The 18602-nt window shown below is 34.0% G+C and overlaps 1 protein-coding gene across 1 annotated transcript in view; it reads right to left on the reverse strand.

The window, feature by feature from the left end:
* Positions 1-3040: 3040 nt before the first annotated feature.
* ARL6 (ADP-ribosylation factor-like 6) overlaps positions 3041-18602 on the reverse strand; it is a 40614-nt gene continuing 25052 nt past the window's right edge. Inside the window, exons 6-8 of the mRNA XM_010848387.1 lie at positions 15032-15161; positions 11142-11197; positions 3041-5732 (exon numbers count right to left, since the gene is read on the reverse strand). Coding sequence (XP_010846689.1) covers positions 5707-5732; positions 11142-11197; positions 15032-15161 — 212 coding nt within the window. The 3' untranslated portion in view covers positions 3041-5706. The remainder of the gene's footprint in view (positions 5733-11141; positions 11198-15031; positions 15162-18602) is intronic.

The raw sequence follows: 18602 nt of genomic DNA on the forward strand, positions 1-18602 counted from the left end.
TAGAAAGAACTGCAGTCTATTTCTTAAGTTTATACCCACTTCCCACACAGACAAATTTTGTGATAACTATTGATAGCTCTGCTTATTATATTTGAAAGTCTGATTAGTAGAAAAATATTGCCTCTTACCATTATAGAGACAAACACAGGGTTTTAGTGAGCAAACATAGCATTAATATAAAACAAAATTCTGTGCTAAGATGTATTTCAAATTAGAAAAACAGATTTTAACATTAACAAGACACCATGTTGACACAGGGTCTTGAAAACTATTTTATTTATTCTCTAAAAATCTTGTCCTCCTATGCATAAATGAATAAAATTATTTACAGTATGAGGGTTTAAAAATGTAAAAAGGGATGATCAGTGATATTTTATGAATCTAGAAAAAAATTAAACTCACTGAATGAGTGGACAGTATTTAAGATACTTATAATCCAGTAACTAAAAAAATGCAGTAAAAGTTTCCAGAAATGGCAAGAGCTGATGTATCACATTTAACAGGCTCAAAAAACAACAAAGAAGAAAAAAAAAAAAAACACAAACCTACAACACGGAAAGGATAACGTATCTGTAAGATATTAAACCTGCCCAAGAAAGCCTTGGGGAAAAAGTTAATGATCACTGCTGTGAGTGAACTGAGAGCTTCCTATGACCTTAAGATATGCATTCTGATACATACACATGCACACACACTACAATGAGCCTAAGAAAATAGAGCTTAAATGTGAAATTGGCTTTAACTCCAACATTAATGATTACCCTTAATTGGAAACATAACTCTATCTCATTAATATTTTAATACATGAAGTGAAAGTTGTTCAGTACTGTCCAACTGTGTGACCCCACGGACTTGCCAGGTTCCACTAGTTATCATTTACCTCAAAATGTTGGTAAACTTGAGAAATCTAGAAGTCCAAATCAGATGCTTGGGGATAATCTGTGTGATTAAACTTTGCAACTGTAACATGCCTGATATTTCAGAATTTGCCCCATCTATTTGCCACCCTTTTAAAGAAAAGGAAGGAAAAAAGACTTCAGAGGATCAGGACATCAATATAACTGGTTGGGGGGCCACAGAGGGGTTTCAAAGAGCATCACTTTCAGGACTTCTCTGGTGGTCCAGTGGTAAAGAATCTGCTGGCTGATAAACAACAAACAATTAACTTAAAAAATTTAAAAGGGCATTACTTTTCAGCCATTTGAATCTAATTGTTCACCTTTAGTATAATTATTTAAGAAAGAAGTAGGACTTCCCTGGTGGTCCAGTGGTTGAGAATATGCTTGCCAAGGCAGAGAACACGTGGGGCAACTAAGCACAAGCCTCACAATCACTGAAGCCAGCAAGGTCTACAGCCCATGCTCTGCAACAAGTGAAGCCGTTGTAGTGAGAAGCCCACACACCACCACAAGAGAAAGCCCAAGCGCAGCACCCAGCACAGCCAAAACTAATTCTTTTAAAAAAGAAGTAATTTTAAGTTGCTTCATTTCACTTTAGAATGATTTTTAGCTTTCTGAGAGATTAAGAACACAAATTACGGGGACAATTTAGTTTAGACTCAAAATGTGGAGTCCTCTGTTTATTTGCAGTGGAATCACAGGCAAGCTACTTAACTTCCTCTGCCTCACCTTCGTCATCTACAATAGGGGTCGGCAAAAAAAACATAAAATTATTTACTGTCTGGGGCTTTGCATAAAGCCCCAGACAGTAAATAATTTTATGTTTTGCGGGTCACAAAACATAAAATTTTGCTTCTTAAATAAAAAATATGTTGCTCCTTAAATAAAAAACTCTTTAAAAATGTAAGTGTAAAATTTACATTTAAAAAATATGTAAAACCATTATTAGCTCAAGGGCCATACAAAAATAGAACAGTAGTTTGTTCATCTGTGATCTACATAATAGAAGTAAATGCATTTATCTTACAGAGTTGTTACTAGGATTAAATATGAATTAATATGTATATGTAAAGTGCTTAGTGCCTGGCACACAATAAAATATAAAAAAACATAAAAAAGTTTATTATTACTACTATATTTCTAACCAAATTTTATTTTCAAAGTACCTACTGTTCCTCTAGGACTTCTAGCATCACATGCTGAATTGAAATTTGGAGAAGAATTTAATTTGTTCTTTTTGGTTTATTCCAAATCACCAGAAAAAAAGCTTAATACTATGTGTCCATGAAGCAGCCATGTGTGGCATTAAAATCGAATGATCAAATGCAAGAGTCAGTAATGGTCCTGAGACAATTCCTTGAAAACCCCAGAAGGAACATCCTTAATGAGAAAGATTCACCATACAATGTATGTAACTAAGTTACCTGAAACATTTAATCAAACACAATAATCATTTCTCAAAGTATTTCCTGCCAGTCATAGAAATGAACAAATCTATTTGAACATCCACTTAAGTGAACATTTAATATTTGGTTTAGTTTTTAACTAAGAGAAAGAATGAAATTAAAAGACACTTGCTCTTTGGAAGAAAAACTGTGATAAACCTAGACAGCATATTAAAAAGCAGAGACTACTTTGCTTGTCGGTCCGTAGAGTCAAACTATGGGTTTCCCTGTAGTCCTGTATGGATGTGAGAGGTGGACCATAAAGAAGGCTAAACATTGAAGAATCACTGCTTTCAAACTGTGGTGTTGGAGAAGACACCTGAGAGTCCTTTGGACAGTAAGATCAAACCAGTCAATCCTAAAGGAAATCAACCCTGAATATTCATTGGAAGGACTGATGCTGAAGATATGAAGCTCCAATACTTTGACCACCTGATGCGAGGAGCTGACTCATTAGAAAAGAACCCGATGCTAGGAAAAACTGAGGGCGAGAAAAGAAGGGGGCGGCAGAGGATGAGACAGTTAGATGGCCATCTCCGACTCAAAGGACATGAGTTTGAGCAAATTTCAGGAGACAGTGAAGGACAGGGAAGCCTGGCATGCTGCAGTCCATGGGGTCGAAAAGGGTCAGGCACCACTTAGCGACTAAACAACAACAAAGAAGGAATAATCAGAAAGCAGAAAATATGCACCAAGTCAGTTAAAATGCACAGTATTTTAATGTACCAGAGTTACATGCAGGATGTATTTGCCTTAAGTTTTCTCAAAGGTAACTGCATATATTTATAGAAATTACAACATGGTGGGCTGAAAATTTCAAAGGAAAAAAATAAATAATCAGAAGATAATTCATAATTTTTAGCAGACAACCTGCAAATGAAAAATATACACAACTCGGCTCTTTTGTGATTTATAAGGCATAGGCTGAATAGGGCCACAGTATAAACATTTAAATGCAAAATATACAATAGGCTAACTTTTCAACATTTTATGAGGTGTCATTGAAATGTAGAGCATAATGAATTAATTTTTGTAACACAATGATGTCTAAACATAAAAAAACATTGCTTTAGCCTAAATACATTTTAATTGCATAATATGTTAAATACAAATGCAATACCCTCAGTGTATATACACTTATATGGCATGCTGTGACCACTAAAGCCCAACTTGCTTCTACATAATCTTTAAATGAAAATAGAGTATGAATGGATGCTTATAAACTAGATTTGGAGATTATGGAAACAAAGCAAACAGTCAGTACCCTCTTCTATATATTTGCATAGGTATGAACTACTGTAGTTTGTGGAATACTAATTAGCTCAGTATTAACATAGTTTTAAGAATTATTCTTATCATAGTCATTTCTGCCCAGTTTAAAATTTGAAGTGTTAAACAGACTTAAAACAAAAAGCAAAAATAAATAAATAAAGCAGTAGTCCCTTGTCTATGACCTCCTCCACACCCATCCTAGTCTCCCACCCCAGAGAAGATTTTTCTATCCTTTTAGCTATTTTTATGGCAGATATCTCTATATTTCTAAAATCAGTATTACTCTTAGCTCTTGAATCATCTATTTTAAACAGATTGTTTTGTTCTGAATCCCAGAACCACCATTTACTAGCTCTGTGACCTTAAACAAATAACATTTTTAGGTCCTTTCCTTGTCTATAAAACAAACACTAGAATCTACTACATAAGGTTATTGTCAGGATTATATGATGCAAAATACCATATGTGTAATAATATTTTGCTCAAAATACAATGACAGCTATTATTATTGTTACCTTATGGTAGCTTAAGGATTTGAATTCTCTTACACCACCACTTTTTCCATCCTCCTAAAATAGTTATAGCATAACAGTTTTTTTGTTGAATTGCAGTGTTTTCATCTTCACATCTTTTTTATATTTAAAGCAACTCTAGATTAATAAGACTCACCTTGTATCCTCATCAAAACCATTTATGAGAAGTTGGCAAACTAGCTAAAATGCTGGATCACTGGAATAGTCTGGGTAATTTTCAATTTGCCAAATTTCAAATCACTGGGACTTCTGGACTAAGAGAAACTGGATTATAGAATTTTTACTATAGTTTTAAAGTTATTATATTCAAATCTCTGTGAAACATGCCACTACTGTAGTCACTGTAATACACCTTTATTACTCACTTACCTTTTGCCTTCTGTTTCTTTCATTTTCACAGCTAAGGATATTTAAGATGCTATGTACTGTATATTACAGTTTTTCTTTATATGGTATATTTTTCAGGATTTACAATACTGCTTTATCCACAGTTCCCCAGTGATTGATTAAAAACAAAGGCTTCTATTTAGTGTTTACAATTTCAAGTAGTCTCTAAGTTGTGAGAAGCAACACAATTTGCAAACAGTAGGTGGCAGAAGTATGTTTAAAATTCTAAAGAAGATTTTTGCAGCAGTTCATGCACAAGAAAATCATAGTTGATGAATCACAGTCTATTTTAACAAAGTACCACAGTAAACTGGACGCAATTTAAAGGAAGAAAGAAAAAAATCAACTGTAATAATTAATCTTAAAATGCAATATTTTCATTCAGCCAATGAAATAAATTAGACACTATGTAAGAAAAGATGCTCAAATTTTCCCTCATTATCTTTTAAGTTCTCTGAGGATAAGCAACATGTTTTATTTACCTTATTATCACCATTGCCTAGGACAATGCCAAACTAGTATAGATACAGAGATATTTCATATGTATTCACTGAATAAATGAATTCTGTTTAACTTGGTCTCAGATAATTTGCAAATGTTTGACAGTAAAACACCAAATGCCATGTTAACACAGCATTATTCTTTTTGGCATACAAAGCACACTAGTTGGTACGTTACATTTTAGGTTATGTTGATGGTGACATATAGTAAAGCTTTAATATATATTAATTTACCCAGGAACCCTTATAAATATTTAAAGTTCTTTTTCACAAGCACATCATACCACAAAGTCATATCATAAACTATATTTTTTGACAATTAAAAAATAAAATGCATTAAGGATATCATTAATCATGATGGGGTACTGAGATAACTCTGACTTTATAAACATTCTAATTACAATCAAATGTAGACCTTTACCAAGAAGTTGATAAATCTAGGGAGGGAACTCTTTGGAGGGAAGATTTAGTTTTGATATAATTAATGGCCAGATTAGCATACCTGAAGTCCATTCTTCTTAAAAACCTCATTAAGAGTCCATAAATGCAAGTAGAAGATTATAAAGTATTCTTACATGTAAAGACACCTTTAAAAAATGTAAAGTATTCAGTTTGCCTTAATATATATTTCTTCAATTGAAAACTGTTGAAGTTTCCAAATACTATTTTTTCATGTCTTCACAGACTGGATCTGATCTGATAACAAAAACCAAACAAAAAATTATTAGTCTCTACAGGGCAAAATCTACTTTCTAAAGTAATCAAAGACAAATCTATAACAATAGGTAGAAACCCATGCATACAACTGCTTTTTTTTAAAAGCACAATTCGTATTATAGTTTTTCTTTTTATCACTGTACATGCACCCAATTAGTCAACTAGTTCTACGAGGCTTGTATTAAAAATTCAGTCCCTTGCCTCATCCCTTCTTTCTCCCTTCACAGGCAACTACTTCCAACTCCTTTTTAGGTGATTACCTCTGTATCTCTAAATAATATGCTTTTCTCATTACTTCTTGAACGCAATGTCACATAGGGCTTCAGTTCTCACACATGTGTACACCATCTTCTGCCACCCTCATGATGCTCCCAATACTCCCATTTTCCTAAAACAGTAATGTTTTATGTGAATGCTACTCACTGCTGGGACAAGGGATAAACTTCAGTTTTTTCCTTTCTTCTACTATATTTTGCTTTCCCTGCAGTGAATAATTGCTTTTCATCCCCAACCCTGCCTTTTTTTTAATGTAACTAACATTATACTTCAATCCACTACTCTCACACTGTTTCAGGCTTTACTAGTATGAGGCATAAAACTGGTCAATCTTCACCTTCTTGAAGAACTCTCCATCATAGTCTTGTGCAGACTCTTTAATCTGACCCAGCTGTTCTCCATGCTCATCCACGTATTTTCATATGAGATCTTTCACTATTACTCTAGGATCTCTTATTATCATCCTAGGGGTTCCTTCACAACTTTCTTGTGCAGATTTCCCTTATTTCATGGTACCTTATTTTTTCTTCTTGCTTTATTCCTTTGTTTTTGACAAGTATACCTCTGTGGCTACTTTAGTATTAGTAAACTGTATAGAAAGTGAACTCTTGAGACTTTACATGGCTGAAGATGTCTTAATTCTCTACAGTTACAATACACTGATACTGCCTGAGAATATTATTGTCTCCTTGGATTTTTCCAAGCACTGCTTCCAAGTGTTGCTGGTGAGAAGTCTGATGCTACTTTGTTTTCTTATCTAAGGAAATCTGCCAATGATATCTCTTATTTTCTTCTCAGGAAATATGGTGAATTTTCCACCATCTTCAGTGTCGATTTTAATGATGCACTTTGGCGTGGGAATATTTTCATTCACCGCCTTGGGCTCTAAAGGGGTGTTATAACTAAAAACTCATCATTCAGTTCTGGAAAATAATGTTTTATGATTTGATGACTTTCCACTATTTTCTCTGTTCTCTTTCAGAAATTCTTACTAGGATTTTGGGCCTCATAAATGACTCCTTACTTTATCTTTTCTCCCCCCATTGTCTTTTTCATACTTTCTTAGAGAATGTCTCTATTTTATCTTCTTTTGATTGAGTTTTCCATTTCTACTTGTTGTTCAGTTGCTCAGTCGTGTTGACGTTTTGCGACCCCATGGACTGCAGCATGCCAGGTTTCCCTGTCCTTCACCATCTCCTAGAACTTGCTCAAACTCATGTCCATTGAGTTGGTGATGTCATCCAACCATTTCTACTATTCTATTATTATTTTCCAAGAATTCATATTCTTTTTCAATTAGTATTCTTGTCATATTCATGAAAGTAATACATTCTTTTATCTCTTTGAGGCTACCTTTAGCGTTTTGAATAGCGTTTTGAAACATTCTCCCTAAATAGTCTTTTTCTAAACTTTTTCTTTTTCTCCATAATTCGTAATGTTTTGTCTTCAATAGCGTTTTGAAACATTCTCGAATAGCGTTTTGAATAGCGTTTTGAAACATTCTCCCTAAATAGTCTTTTTCTAAACTTTTTCTTTTTCTCCATAATTCGTAATGTTTTGTCTTCAATAGCGTTTTGAAACATTCTCGAATAGCGTTTTGAATAGCGTTTTGAAACATTCTCCCTAAATAGTCTTTTTCTAAACTTTTTCTTTTTCTCCATAATTCGTAATGTTTTGTCTTCAATAGCGTTTTGAAACATTCTCGAATAGCGTTTTGAATAGCGTTTTGAAACATTCTCCCTAAATAGTCTTTTTCTAAACTTTTTCTTTTTCTCCATAATTCGTAATGTTTTGTCTTCAAATACTTGGCAATACTTTGCTATCTTCTCATATGTATAAGTGAACACTATAAAGTTGACTGGAATTTCGTTACATGTGTGAGGCTTGTCAAAAGTAATCTTCATCCTAGTGTATAGCTAGGCCATTTCCTTGAGAATTTCTAATGTTTAACACTTTTAGATCTTTTCTCTTAGCTGGTCTGACTCCTCAAAGCTGGCTTTCTATCTTCTACCTATTGCCAGTGTCTTCTAGGAGAATCAGGAGAAAGCAGAACATGGTTATAATCTTCAATATGAAACTTTCATTTACTCCTCATTTTCAGTTTAGCATTCCAACACACAGTTGTGCTCAGTGCTCTCCACTCCAGAGATACTATGCGACTCTCTGCAAAGAATGAACCTTCAATCTTCTTCTCGGGCACGGATGTATATCTGTGCATTTCCTTTCGGTCTCACCTCGTCTTTATTTCTAATTTCCATCAATTCCTGAGCCTTTGAAGAGATCTGCAATGTAAATTAGGATGGTTTCCAGCTTTTTCCAGTGCTAGCTTAGAATTTCACTCTTTCAAGTCTGTTAAGTTATTCAACATTCATCACATATTTGGCTTCAAAATCTGGTTACCATTTTTGTCACTCCTATTCTTTTTGTCCTCAGTCTCTTCACTCTTAGTGAGATTTGAAGACGGGATGAAACTAAGTGTGTGTCCAATCCTTGGCTTTTCAATGGAATGTTCCTAGTTTATAAAATTCTTATATAAAAACTGGAAGCATTATAAACTTTTCCCATAAGATAAAGTGACTCAGTGAATAAGTTTCATGAGTCATGTGGGATGATGTTTTGTTTTCTCATAAATATTTAAGTTTCGGAGCTAGAAAACAACTTACACTTCTGTGATAGTTTCTATATATTCTCTGGTGGTTTTAAAAAATACTTAATAGTCTACTTATGGATTCTTGTCTTTGGGCCGTAATTGACAATCCCTCCAAAAGAGAATAGAATCAGGGCACAAAATGTGTCATTTAATACTTTATTCTCAGTTTTTCAACCTTAAATTTAAAATAATAAAATTAAATTGATCCAAAATGAACCAGGGCCTTCCTGTTTATGATGTTCGGAAATTTCAGAATTTTGCAAGGAAAATGAAGAGATTTAAGTTCAGAACATCTTTCAAAGATTTACAGAAAAACTTCTTGATAGTAAGTTAGCAAGAAGAGGCACAGACTAGTCTCCTAAATTTACTGCTACTTATTTTGCAAGGTAGGTTTTCACCTGTTTTCAAATCCAAAGACAGGAGCATCAAAAATATAAACTATTTACTATAACATAGAAATTATGAACAAAGGATCTCCTACTCAAAACCAAACTGATATAGTTTTAAATCTGCATACTAAGTTTCCTCTTCTGTTAAACAGAGAAGTTACATAAAAGGATAGGTAAACTGAACATTTTTTGAGTGCTTTCTTAAGCTAGGCACTTTAATAGAGAGCATTTCATTTAATCTATATGGCAATTTTAGATATTTTATTTTTTAATTTTAAAGATGAGGAAAATTATCTGTATAATATAAAGACATTAGTTAATAATTAACAAGTAGTGGGAATATATCTGACAGACTCAGAAGTCCACGTGTTTTTTACTTCTACATCATGCTGCCCACATAAAATGGGGATACTACTACTTACCTTGCAGAGAATTGTAAAGTTTACATAAAATAATATGGCGACACAAGGGCACAACTTTTTTTTTCAATAATGTATCCTTCTTATAGAGATTTGGGAGTTAAGATACAAAGATAATGGATCAGAAAAGTCAATGACAAAAATTAGAGTTGGCAAGTGGCATTGTGATGTTGGATCACTCCTGACACCTAGTGGCCTTATTGTTACAGACAAAATAAAAAGATGTACAATTTAAAATCCAGATGACCATCACTTATTTTCAATTAAGTACTGTGCTTTGTATTTTTTATTATGGGTTTCCATTCACACTATATCTCTGCTGTGAGCAATAATAAGTACTTAAAATAAGAAATACAGGTTGACAATATGTTTCTAGTGTCTTCTTTAGAATGTTCCTTTGTAATCTATTTGTTTTATGTGGAATCAGTCCCATAAAATGGTCACTTTGATCACTTCTTTACACAGTCTGAAAAACTAAATTGTTGTGTTCAAAGAAAAATCCCACTAGTGATTCTGAGAACTTTTAGAGGTTCTCAGTCAAGTTTCACTTAATTGTAAAACGTAACTAGAAGGTTCTTTGCAGTGTAATGGTAAATGGCATGATGACTATATAAACACAAAAGAGGGAAACCAAAATACAGCAGTCTGTGCAGTTAACTAGAACACATTTTACTAATAACACAAATATTTATTAGATATACATTTATAGTACTTTGAACTAAAGAAATATTATGTCTCTATGTATGTAAGTAGGCTACTCTTAAAATCCACCATGACATACAGTAGAGAAAAAAAAATCACATATAGCTCGAATAAAAAGAATGTGTAGAAGAAATTAAATTTATAGCCACAAGACCACAGCTCATGGATTAACAAGTTAATCTCATTATTCACCCTTATTCAGGGCAGGGAGGTTCCTAAAAGAACTCATCCACTGTCCTGCTCAAAAATGGAAATTTTTTTGCCTGACCTTCAGGGTCCTATAAGAAGAAGGACTTATAGAACTTGGTTTCATGCACATTCACGTTTTATTTCTCTGTGTGGGTCACTGTGCTTCAAGCCTTTCCTGTGTCTTGTGGACAATGTAACCTTAGGGAAAATGATAGATCTTAATTTAATCCCTGGTATAGTAAGCTTGTACCGTGATAGCTATTTTGATGAATAACATATAGAACTGTGATATATAGAAACACTAATAGAATACCAGTATATAAAGTACTAAATATGAGTACTAAAATTTGTAGAAACATGCCATGTATAAATGGAGCTATATGTGGAGTACAGCATGACTCTTGAAAGACACATGCCACAAAGATTTTTATTGACAGCAGGTCTAAAATTTACCCCAAAATTCAAATGTGCTTCTATTACTAGATCTGACAGAAACTTATTGCTATAAATTAAAATTATATTCTAGAGTTGTCATGTATATTGATATAAGTAGTTTTTATTTAAATAAATCCTTTATAAAAATGTAATTGAAGTAAATGGAGCAAGGTATTGGATACTTACTGTATTGTATTTTCTGATAGCAGAAATAGATGGAAACAAGAGGGAAAAAGGCAGTGATATAATAAAAATAAAATGTAAAAAAGGACAGAAAATGTGACGGGAAAGAAAATAAAGGCTGAAGATGCAGTTTTTTATGATGTACCTTGAAGCCAGTCTACACCTTCTTGCAATCCTTCTCCTTTTATGGCATCACTAGCACTGAAATAAAACCAACAGAAAAATACACATTTCATCAAAAAACTGTAAGAATAAATAATTACAATTTTGCCATATGGCAAATTAATATATTTAATAACATATCTGAGCAAAACTGGTTAAGTACTGAAACTGAATATACATAGGATATAAAAGTCTGAGTGCTTAGGATCAAGACATGAGAAAACTGTTTATTAATTTACATAGACATTTGTAAAAATATATCATTAAAATCTTACTATTTTAGGACTATTACTTGGACTGGCATTAACAAAACATATACTTTGAGTTATTCTCTCAGTAGTGGGATTATAGAGCACACCATCCTACTTTCCCCTACCAGCCCCAATGATTCAATAGCATTTATTTATTAGAAATACTTTACTTGGGTTGTAATTTAGCCATAGGATGGAGTGACTTTATTTGAAATGAAAATTGATATCTAAAAGGCATAAATCTGTAACTCTGGTAAACTGGTAAAATAAAAAAATCCCAGTAGAAGTCAATCATAGTTTTATATTTCTTGGTTTTACAAACCTCGATAGGTTGTTTAACTCTTTGGCCTTCAGTTTTTGCTTCTGTAAAATGGGGGAATATTACCACTGGCCTCATGTGATTATTATAAGAATTAAATATTTGAGATATGCATATAAAACATTGAATACAGAGTCTTTTCATTGTTGTTCCATTCTTGAAAGTAAGTAAGCCTAAATCCTTGTGACATTATTTTATAAATAATAAAAATTAAATTATATAAACTAAAACAATAAAATGTAGAGGATTTTTTGAGTATGAAATAATCTTTTTCTAAGACTCTGACAGTTTCTCATGTTACTGATATAATTATCTAATAACAATTAGTATACATAATTAGATTTTCTGTATGATTAAGATTGCTTTTAGTATGCTGAAGCAAGATTTTAAAATGTACTAAATTATCTTAAAACAATTAATTTGATTCTAATAAAAAGAGAAATTACTTTCAAGGAATTATTTATTGGACCAAGAACACGACTTACAGAATTATTTTAAAATAGGAAGGCAGAAACAAATATCATGAGATATGCAAGCAAGATATTCAAAGCAAACTATGGATTACCTTTATTAACAGCAAAACATCACTAACTGAAATACTTATACCAAGAATGATCAACATATTGACTTTTATCACAAACTTCTAGTACCACATAAGAGAACAGTGCCATGAAGAAACCCTTAAATCTTGCACTTTTCCTAATAATTCCCAAATATTTAAATTCTACCTTTCCTTTCAAATAAATTATAAGACTCATAACTGGAATAAAAGCCAGAGTCTTCACCATTTTCTGCAAGGCACTATGTGACATAGCCCCTGGTTATTTCTCAGGGGCCTCATCTACAATTTCCCCCTACCTCTCTGTTCCAGCCAGCAAGGACTTCTTGCTGTTTCCAGACAACATCAGGCACATTCTCATCCAAGAGCCTTTTCACTTACTGGCCTCTCTATCTGGAAAAGTTATTCCTCCAAACCTTTGTGTGAATTGCTTCTTGACTTCAATTATATCTCAGAGGGAGACCACATTCATTATTCTTTCTCTTACTATTCTACTTTTTTTTTCACCCTCCCAACTGATGTTTTTATTATCTGTCTCCCTCTCAAGATAGTAAAAATGCAAAAGCAAACATATATCACTCTAAGGACTTAGTCAAAGAACACATGGGAAGAATTAAAACAGAATCAGACTTGAAAATCAGAGTTGATTATATGTTTAGTAAAATGGTCAAAAATTAACCAAAAAAAAAAGTCCAGACTATACTTCTCTATAATCTCTCCTTTACTACCCAAATTTATTTGTACCTAAGGCAAGAGAGATGCAATATTTTATCTCTGCACCACTCAGCATTACTTTTTTTCTTCAAAATTAAAGGAGAAATTTATTTTTAGTTCAAATAAAAACCTTAACAAGTGAAACACTAATTGGAACTTAGATGTCCAGTTTGAATTAAGAAGTCAAAATTTTAGACAAACTTAAAAGAAAAACTTAACATTCTTCTACAAGATGTACAGAAAATGAAGAAACTGGCAATATGCTCTGTCCATATCCTTATAACATCAGATATTTTTTTCTCTTACTAAAATAAGTTAAGGTGCCACAAATAAATAAACCTAATAGAATTCAATAGCTAATTATTAAGGAGAAAGACATTTTCCATTTGCAAAATTAATTTCTACTTCAAAATTAATAGGAAAACTATATCTTTTACTAATTAAAATTGACCCGTATTTTCAATGTTGTACTTTCCATTAAAGTAGTCAGCACACTTAGGGCAAAAATTAAATTATTCTACTTTAGATATTATCATTTTAAGCATGATTTACAAAACTAGAAAGGTTCTACCTTAAGATAGTTCTCTACACCAACTCCCTCCTTTCTTTACCAACAAAATACCACAGAACCTCAAATTCCAACTCAAGAATAATTTAGTAAACACTGACTTTTCCTCTGATTTCCAAAGTAAGGAGGGTTTTACTCATGATATGTGGCCTTAGGTACTGAAAAATTTCAAAGGATTTCTGAAGTGCTATAGTATTACTCTTTCAGCACCATGGTTAGCTCTTAAAGTTTTCCTCTGAGTTCTATCACTTCCTTCTTTCCTAGATTTCTTTGCCTCTGTGTTCAGCCTTTCTCTATAGAGAAGTTGGGGGCCAGGGAGAGGTGGGGGCAGGGGTGAACAGAGGGAAGCTTAATGTAACATAAGGTGGTGGTGTAGTCACTAAGTCATGTCCGACTCTTGTGACCCCATGGACTGTAGCCTGCCAGGCTCCTCTGCCCATGGGATTCTCCAGGCAAGAATACTGGAGTGGGTTGCCATTTCCTTCTCCAGGGGATCTTTCCGACCCAGGACTCGAACCCGGGTCTTCTGCACTGCAGGCAGATTCTTCACCAACTGAGCTATGAGGGAAACCCTCATAGGGTAACATAAGGTAGCAGTAGGCATTAAAATACTATCTAATATGTAACTTCTGGTTATCCTCATCAGAATATTTTGGCAGAAAAACATACTGGAATTAAAGATATTAGTAAGAAACTGCTTTCCAAAAAAAATGTATAATAATATCAGACTCTAATTATTTAAGAGTTCAGTTTTACAGTATGTCCAAATAAGAGATTTTTATATTCTGTTTATTCATATCAACATGTATTTATTGTGTATATCTCCTAAGTACCTATGAGTAGGTACCTACTAAACAGGCACTGTTACTATTCTGGGAGTTAGAGTGAAAAAAATCGATGAAATCCCAGGTCTCATGGTACTAATGGTCTAGTTTAGGAAGACAGACTATACAAGAGAAAAGAAAAAAAAGAAGAGGTCATATGGCAATAGACAAATAAAGCAAAGTAAGGAAAAAAAACACAAGAGATGGGGGTAATGTATAGTGATATTTCAGAGAATTATCAAGAGAGGTCTCTTTCTTAAAGAAAGTACAATAGTAAGCAGGAAAATTGTTTTAAAGAATGATTCAGACAAAGGGAAAGTGCAAATGCCTTGAGACGCAACTGTGGTTGGTTGATTCAATGTGCAGAAAGAAATTAGTGTGGTTGAAGCTGGGTAAGTAAGCAGATTGATTAATTCTTTTAAAGAGTTGTTTTAGTTTTTCTATCCCTGAAAAGATTTGAAAAGGTTTTAACAATAATATATTACTGAATACCTGCAACACTACAATTTTATAAAACATAAAATCTTTACCTTTCATCCTACCATGTTAAGTCACTTATATAGTGAGCTTGTAAAAAAAACCCTGAAGTTGGAGATTTTTTCAGAATGATAAAATGAAATGTAAATAAAAGACTTTACCAAATATGCCATGGTTTATCTTTGATGTCCTCTAAACACAGCAACTGAGATACTTTTACAGATGTCAATGCATCTCTAAGATCCATTTTGTTTGCAAAGAATAAGATTGGTATTCGACGGTGCTTAATATCTAAAAGAGAAAATAAGACTATCATCACACTTCTAGCTTTTTATCTTCTCCAAAATCCTTAAAACTGAAATCCACTAAAATTGTCTTCCAATCACTTCTTCCCATATCACACATACATAAACATTTAAAGGCATATACTGTCAAGCATATATTTAAGTGATAATAGAATTTAAAATACACTTCTTCCTAAGGTTATCTGTGCAGTCCGTGGAATTCCACAGGCCAGAATACTGGAGTAGATAGCCCTTCCCTTCTCCAGGGTATCTTCCCAACCCAGGGATTGAGCCCAGGTTTCCCTCATTGCACGTGGAGTATTTACCAGCTGAGCTACAAGGGAAGTAAGATTATGTGCCCTCTTGTTGGAACTGTAAACCAAAGATGGATGAGGGTGGGAGTGGCGGGCTCATTAAACAGTTACTGAACAGCACCTAGCAAAGAGTCAAACATTTTGTTTCATTTTTACTGTCAACACAAAGGAAGAAAACTTCAAACAGAAATATTATAGAAGGAGGATAAGAATGTAAATGGACTAGTCAAAAGACATAGGGTGGCTGAATGGATTTTTTTAAAAAGACGGATACATAGTTTGCCTATAAGAGATTCACTTCAAATACAAAGTAACAAACCGAAAGTGAGAGGATAGAAAAAGATATTTCATGCAAATGGAATGAAAAAAATGGTGGGGCAGCAATGTATATATCAGACAAAAGAGACTTTAAAACAAAACTATAAAAAGAGGCAAAGAAGGACATTAAAGGACAGTGTTCATGGGATCAATTCAAGCAGAAAAAGACAGTTGTAAATATGTATGTACCCAACATAGGCGAGGTTAAATATATAAGGCAAATATTAACAGATGTAGAAATTGACAGCAACACAATAATAGTAAGGGGTCTTTAACTTCCCCCTTCCATCAATGGACAGATCATTCACATAAAAAGTCAATAAGGAAACAGTAGCCTTAAAAGACACATTCAGTTCAGTAGCTCAGTAGTGTCTGACTCTTTGCGACCCCATGAACAGCACGCCAGGCCTCCCTGTCCATCACCAACTCCTGGAGTTTACCAAAACTCATATCCATTGAGTCGGTGATGCCATCCAGCCATCTCATCCTCTGTCGTCCTCTTCTCCTCCTGCCCTCAATCCCTCCCAGCATCAGGGTCTTTTCCAATGAGTCAACTCTTCTCATGAGGTGGCCAGAGTACTGGAGTTTCCGCTTCAGCATCAGTCCTTCCAATGAACACCCAGGACTGATCTCCTTTAGAATGGACTGGTTGGACTTTCTTACAGTCCAAGGGACTCTCAAGAGTCTTCTCCAACACCACAGTTCAAAAGCATCAATTCTTTGGCACTCAGCTTTCTTCACAGTCCAAATCTCACATCCACACATGACCACTGGAAAAACCGTAGCCTTGACTAACGGACCTTTGTTGGCAAAGTAATGTCTCTGCTTTTGAATATGCTATCTAGGTTGGTCATAACTTTCCTTCCAAGGAGTAAGCGTCTTTTAATTTCATGGCTGCAGTCACCATCTGCAGTGATTTTGGAGCCCAAAAAATAAAGTCTGACACTGTTTCCACTGTTTCCCCATCTATTTCCCATGAAGTGATGGGACCAGATGCCATGATCTTAGTTTTCTGAATGTTGAGCTTTAAGCCAAGTTTTTCACTCTCCTCTTTCACTTTCATCAGGAGGCTTTTTAGCTCCTTTTGACTTTCTGCTATAAGGGTGGTGTCATCTGGATATCTGAGGTTATTGACACTTCCCCCGGCAATCTTGATTACAGCTTGTGCTTCATCCAGTCCAGCATTTCACATGATGTACTCTGCATATAAGTTAAATAAGCAGAGTGACAATATACAGCCTTGACGTACTCCTTTTCCTATTTGGAACCAGTCTGTTGTTCCATGTCCAGTTCTAAGTGTTGCTTCCTGACCTGCATATAGGTTTCTCAAGAGGGAGGTCAGGTGGTCTGGTATTCCCATCTCTTTCAGAATTTTCCACAGTTTATTGTGATCCACACAGTTAGATCAATTTAATAGATATTTACTAAAAATGCAAATTAAAATTACCAAGAAATATCACCTTACATCTGTCTGTCAGAATGGCTATGGTCAAAAAGAACACAATAAATACTGGTGTGGATGCACAGAAAATTGAACTCTTGTACACTGTTAGGTCAAATGGAAATTGGTGCAGCTACTATGGAAAACAGAATTGAAGTTTCTGGAGAAGGCAATGGCACCCTACTCCAGTACTCTTGCCTGGAAAATCCCATGGACGGAGGAGCCTGGAAGGCTGCAGTCCATGAAGTCGCTAATAGTTAGACACGACTGAGTGACTTCACTTTCACTTTTCACTTTCATGCATTGGAGAAAGAAATGGCAACCCACTCCGGTGTTCTTGCCTGGAGAATCCCAGGGACGGGGGAGCCTGGTGGGCTGCTGTCTATGGGGTCGCACAGAGTTGGACACGACTGAAGCAACTTAGCAGCAGCAGCAGAAAACTAAAAATATAACTCATGGTAGTTATATGAGTCAGCACTTTTACTGTTAGGTATTTATAAAATAAAAAAATAATAATTTGAAATGATACAAGTACCCTAATGTTCACAGCAGCATTATTTAAAATTGCTAAGATATAAAAGCAACCTAAAAAAAAATAAATAAAAGCAACTTAAGTGTACTTAGCAGATGAATGGATAAAGATGTGGTACATACATACAATGGTATACTAATCATCCATAAAAAAGAATTAAATATTACCATTTGTAACAACATAGATGGACTTGGAGGGTGGTATGCTAGATGAAATAAGAGAAAGACAAATATTGTATGACATCACTTATATGTAAAACCTAAAAAAATACAACACCTTCTGAATGTTAAAAAAGGAAACAGACTCACAGATATAGGTAGCAAACTAGTGGTTACCACTGGGGAGAGGGAAGGGTGGAAGAGAAGTTAGGGGTAGAGGATTAAGAGAAACAAACTACTATGTATAAAACAAATAAGCTACAAGAATATGTTGTATAATACAGGCAATATTTCATATTTAGTATAAATGGAACACAACTTAAAAAACTGTGGATCATCATGTTGTACATGTGAAACTTATATGATACTGTACATCAACTCTACCACAACAAAAGGATATGGAAGATGTGTATAACACTATCAACTGATATTTACAGAATTCTTCACCCAAGTACAGCAAGATACACATTCTATGGAATTGCAGATGGAACATTCACCATGTTCAACCATATGTGAGTGACTGATCTGATCTAAGAATGAAAATCTTTGAAATAGGTTATTTGATCAAATAGAATTAAATTAGAAATCAATAACAAAAAGACACCTAAAAAATTCCAAATATTTGGGAAATTAAATAATAATACACTACTAAATAATCCAACCATCAAAGAAGAACTTACAAGGT

This window comes from Bison bison, unplaced genomic scaffold (assembly GCF_000754665.1).
Source record: "Bison bison bison isolate TAMUID 2011002044 unplaced genomic scaffold, Bison_UMD1.0 scf7180017864265, whole genome shotgun sequence".
NCBI lineage: Eukaryota > Metazoa > Chordata > Mammalia > Artiodactyla > Bovidae > Bison > Bison bison.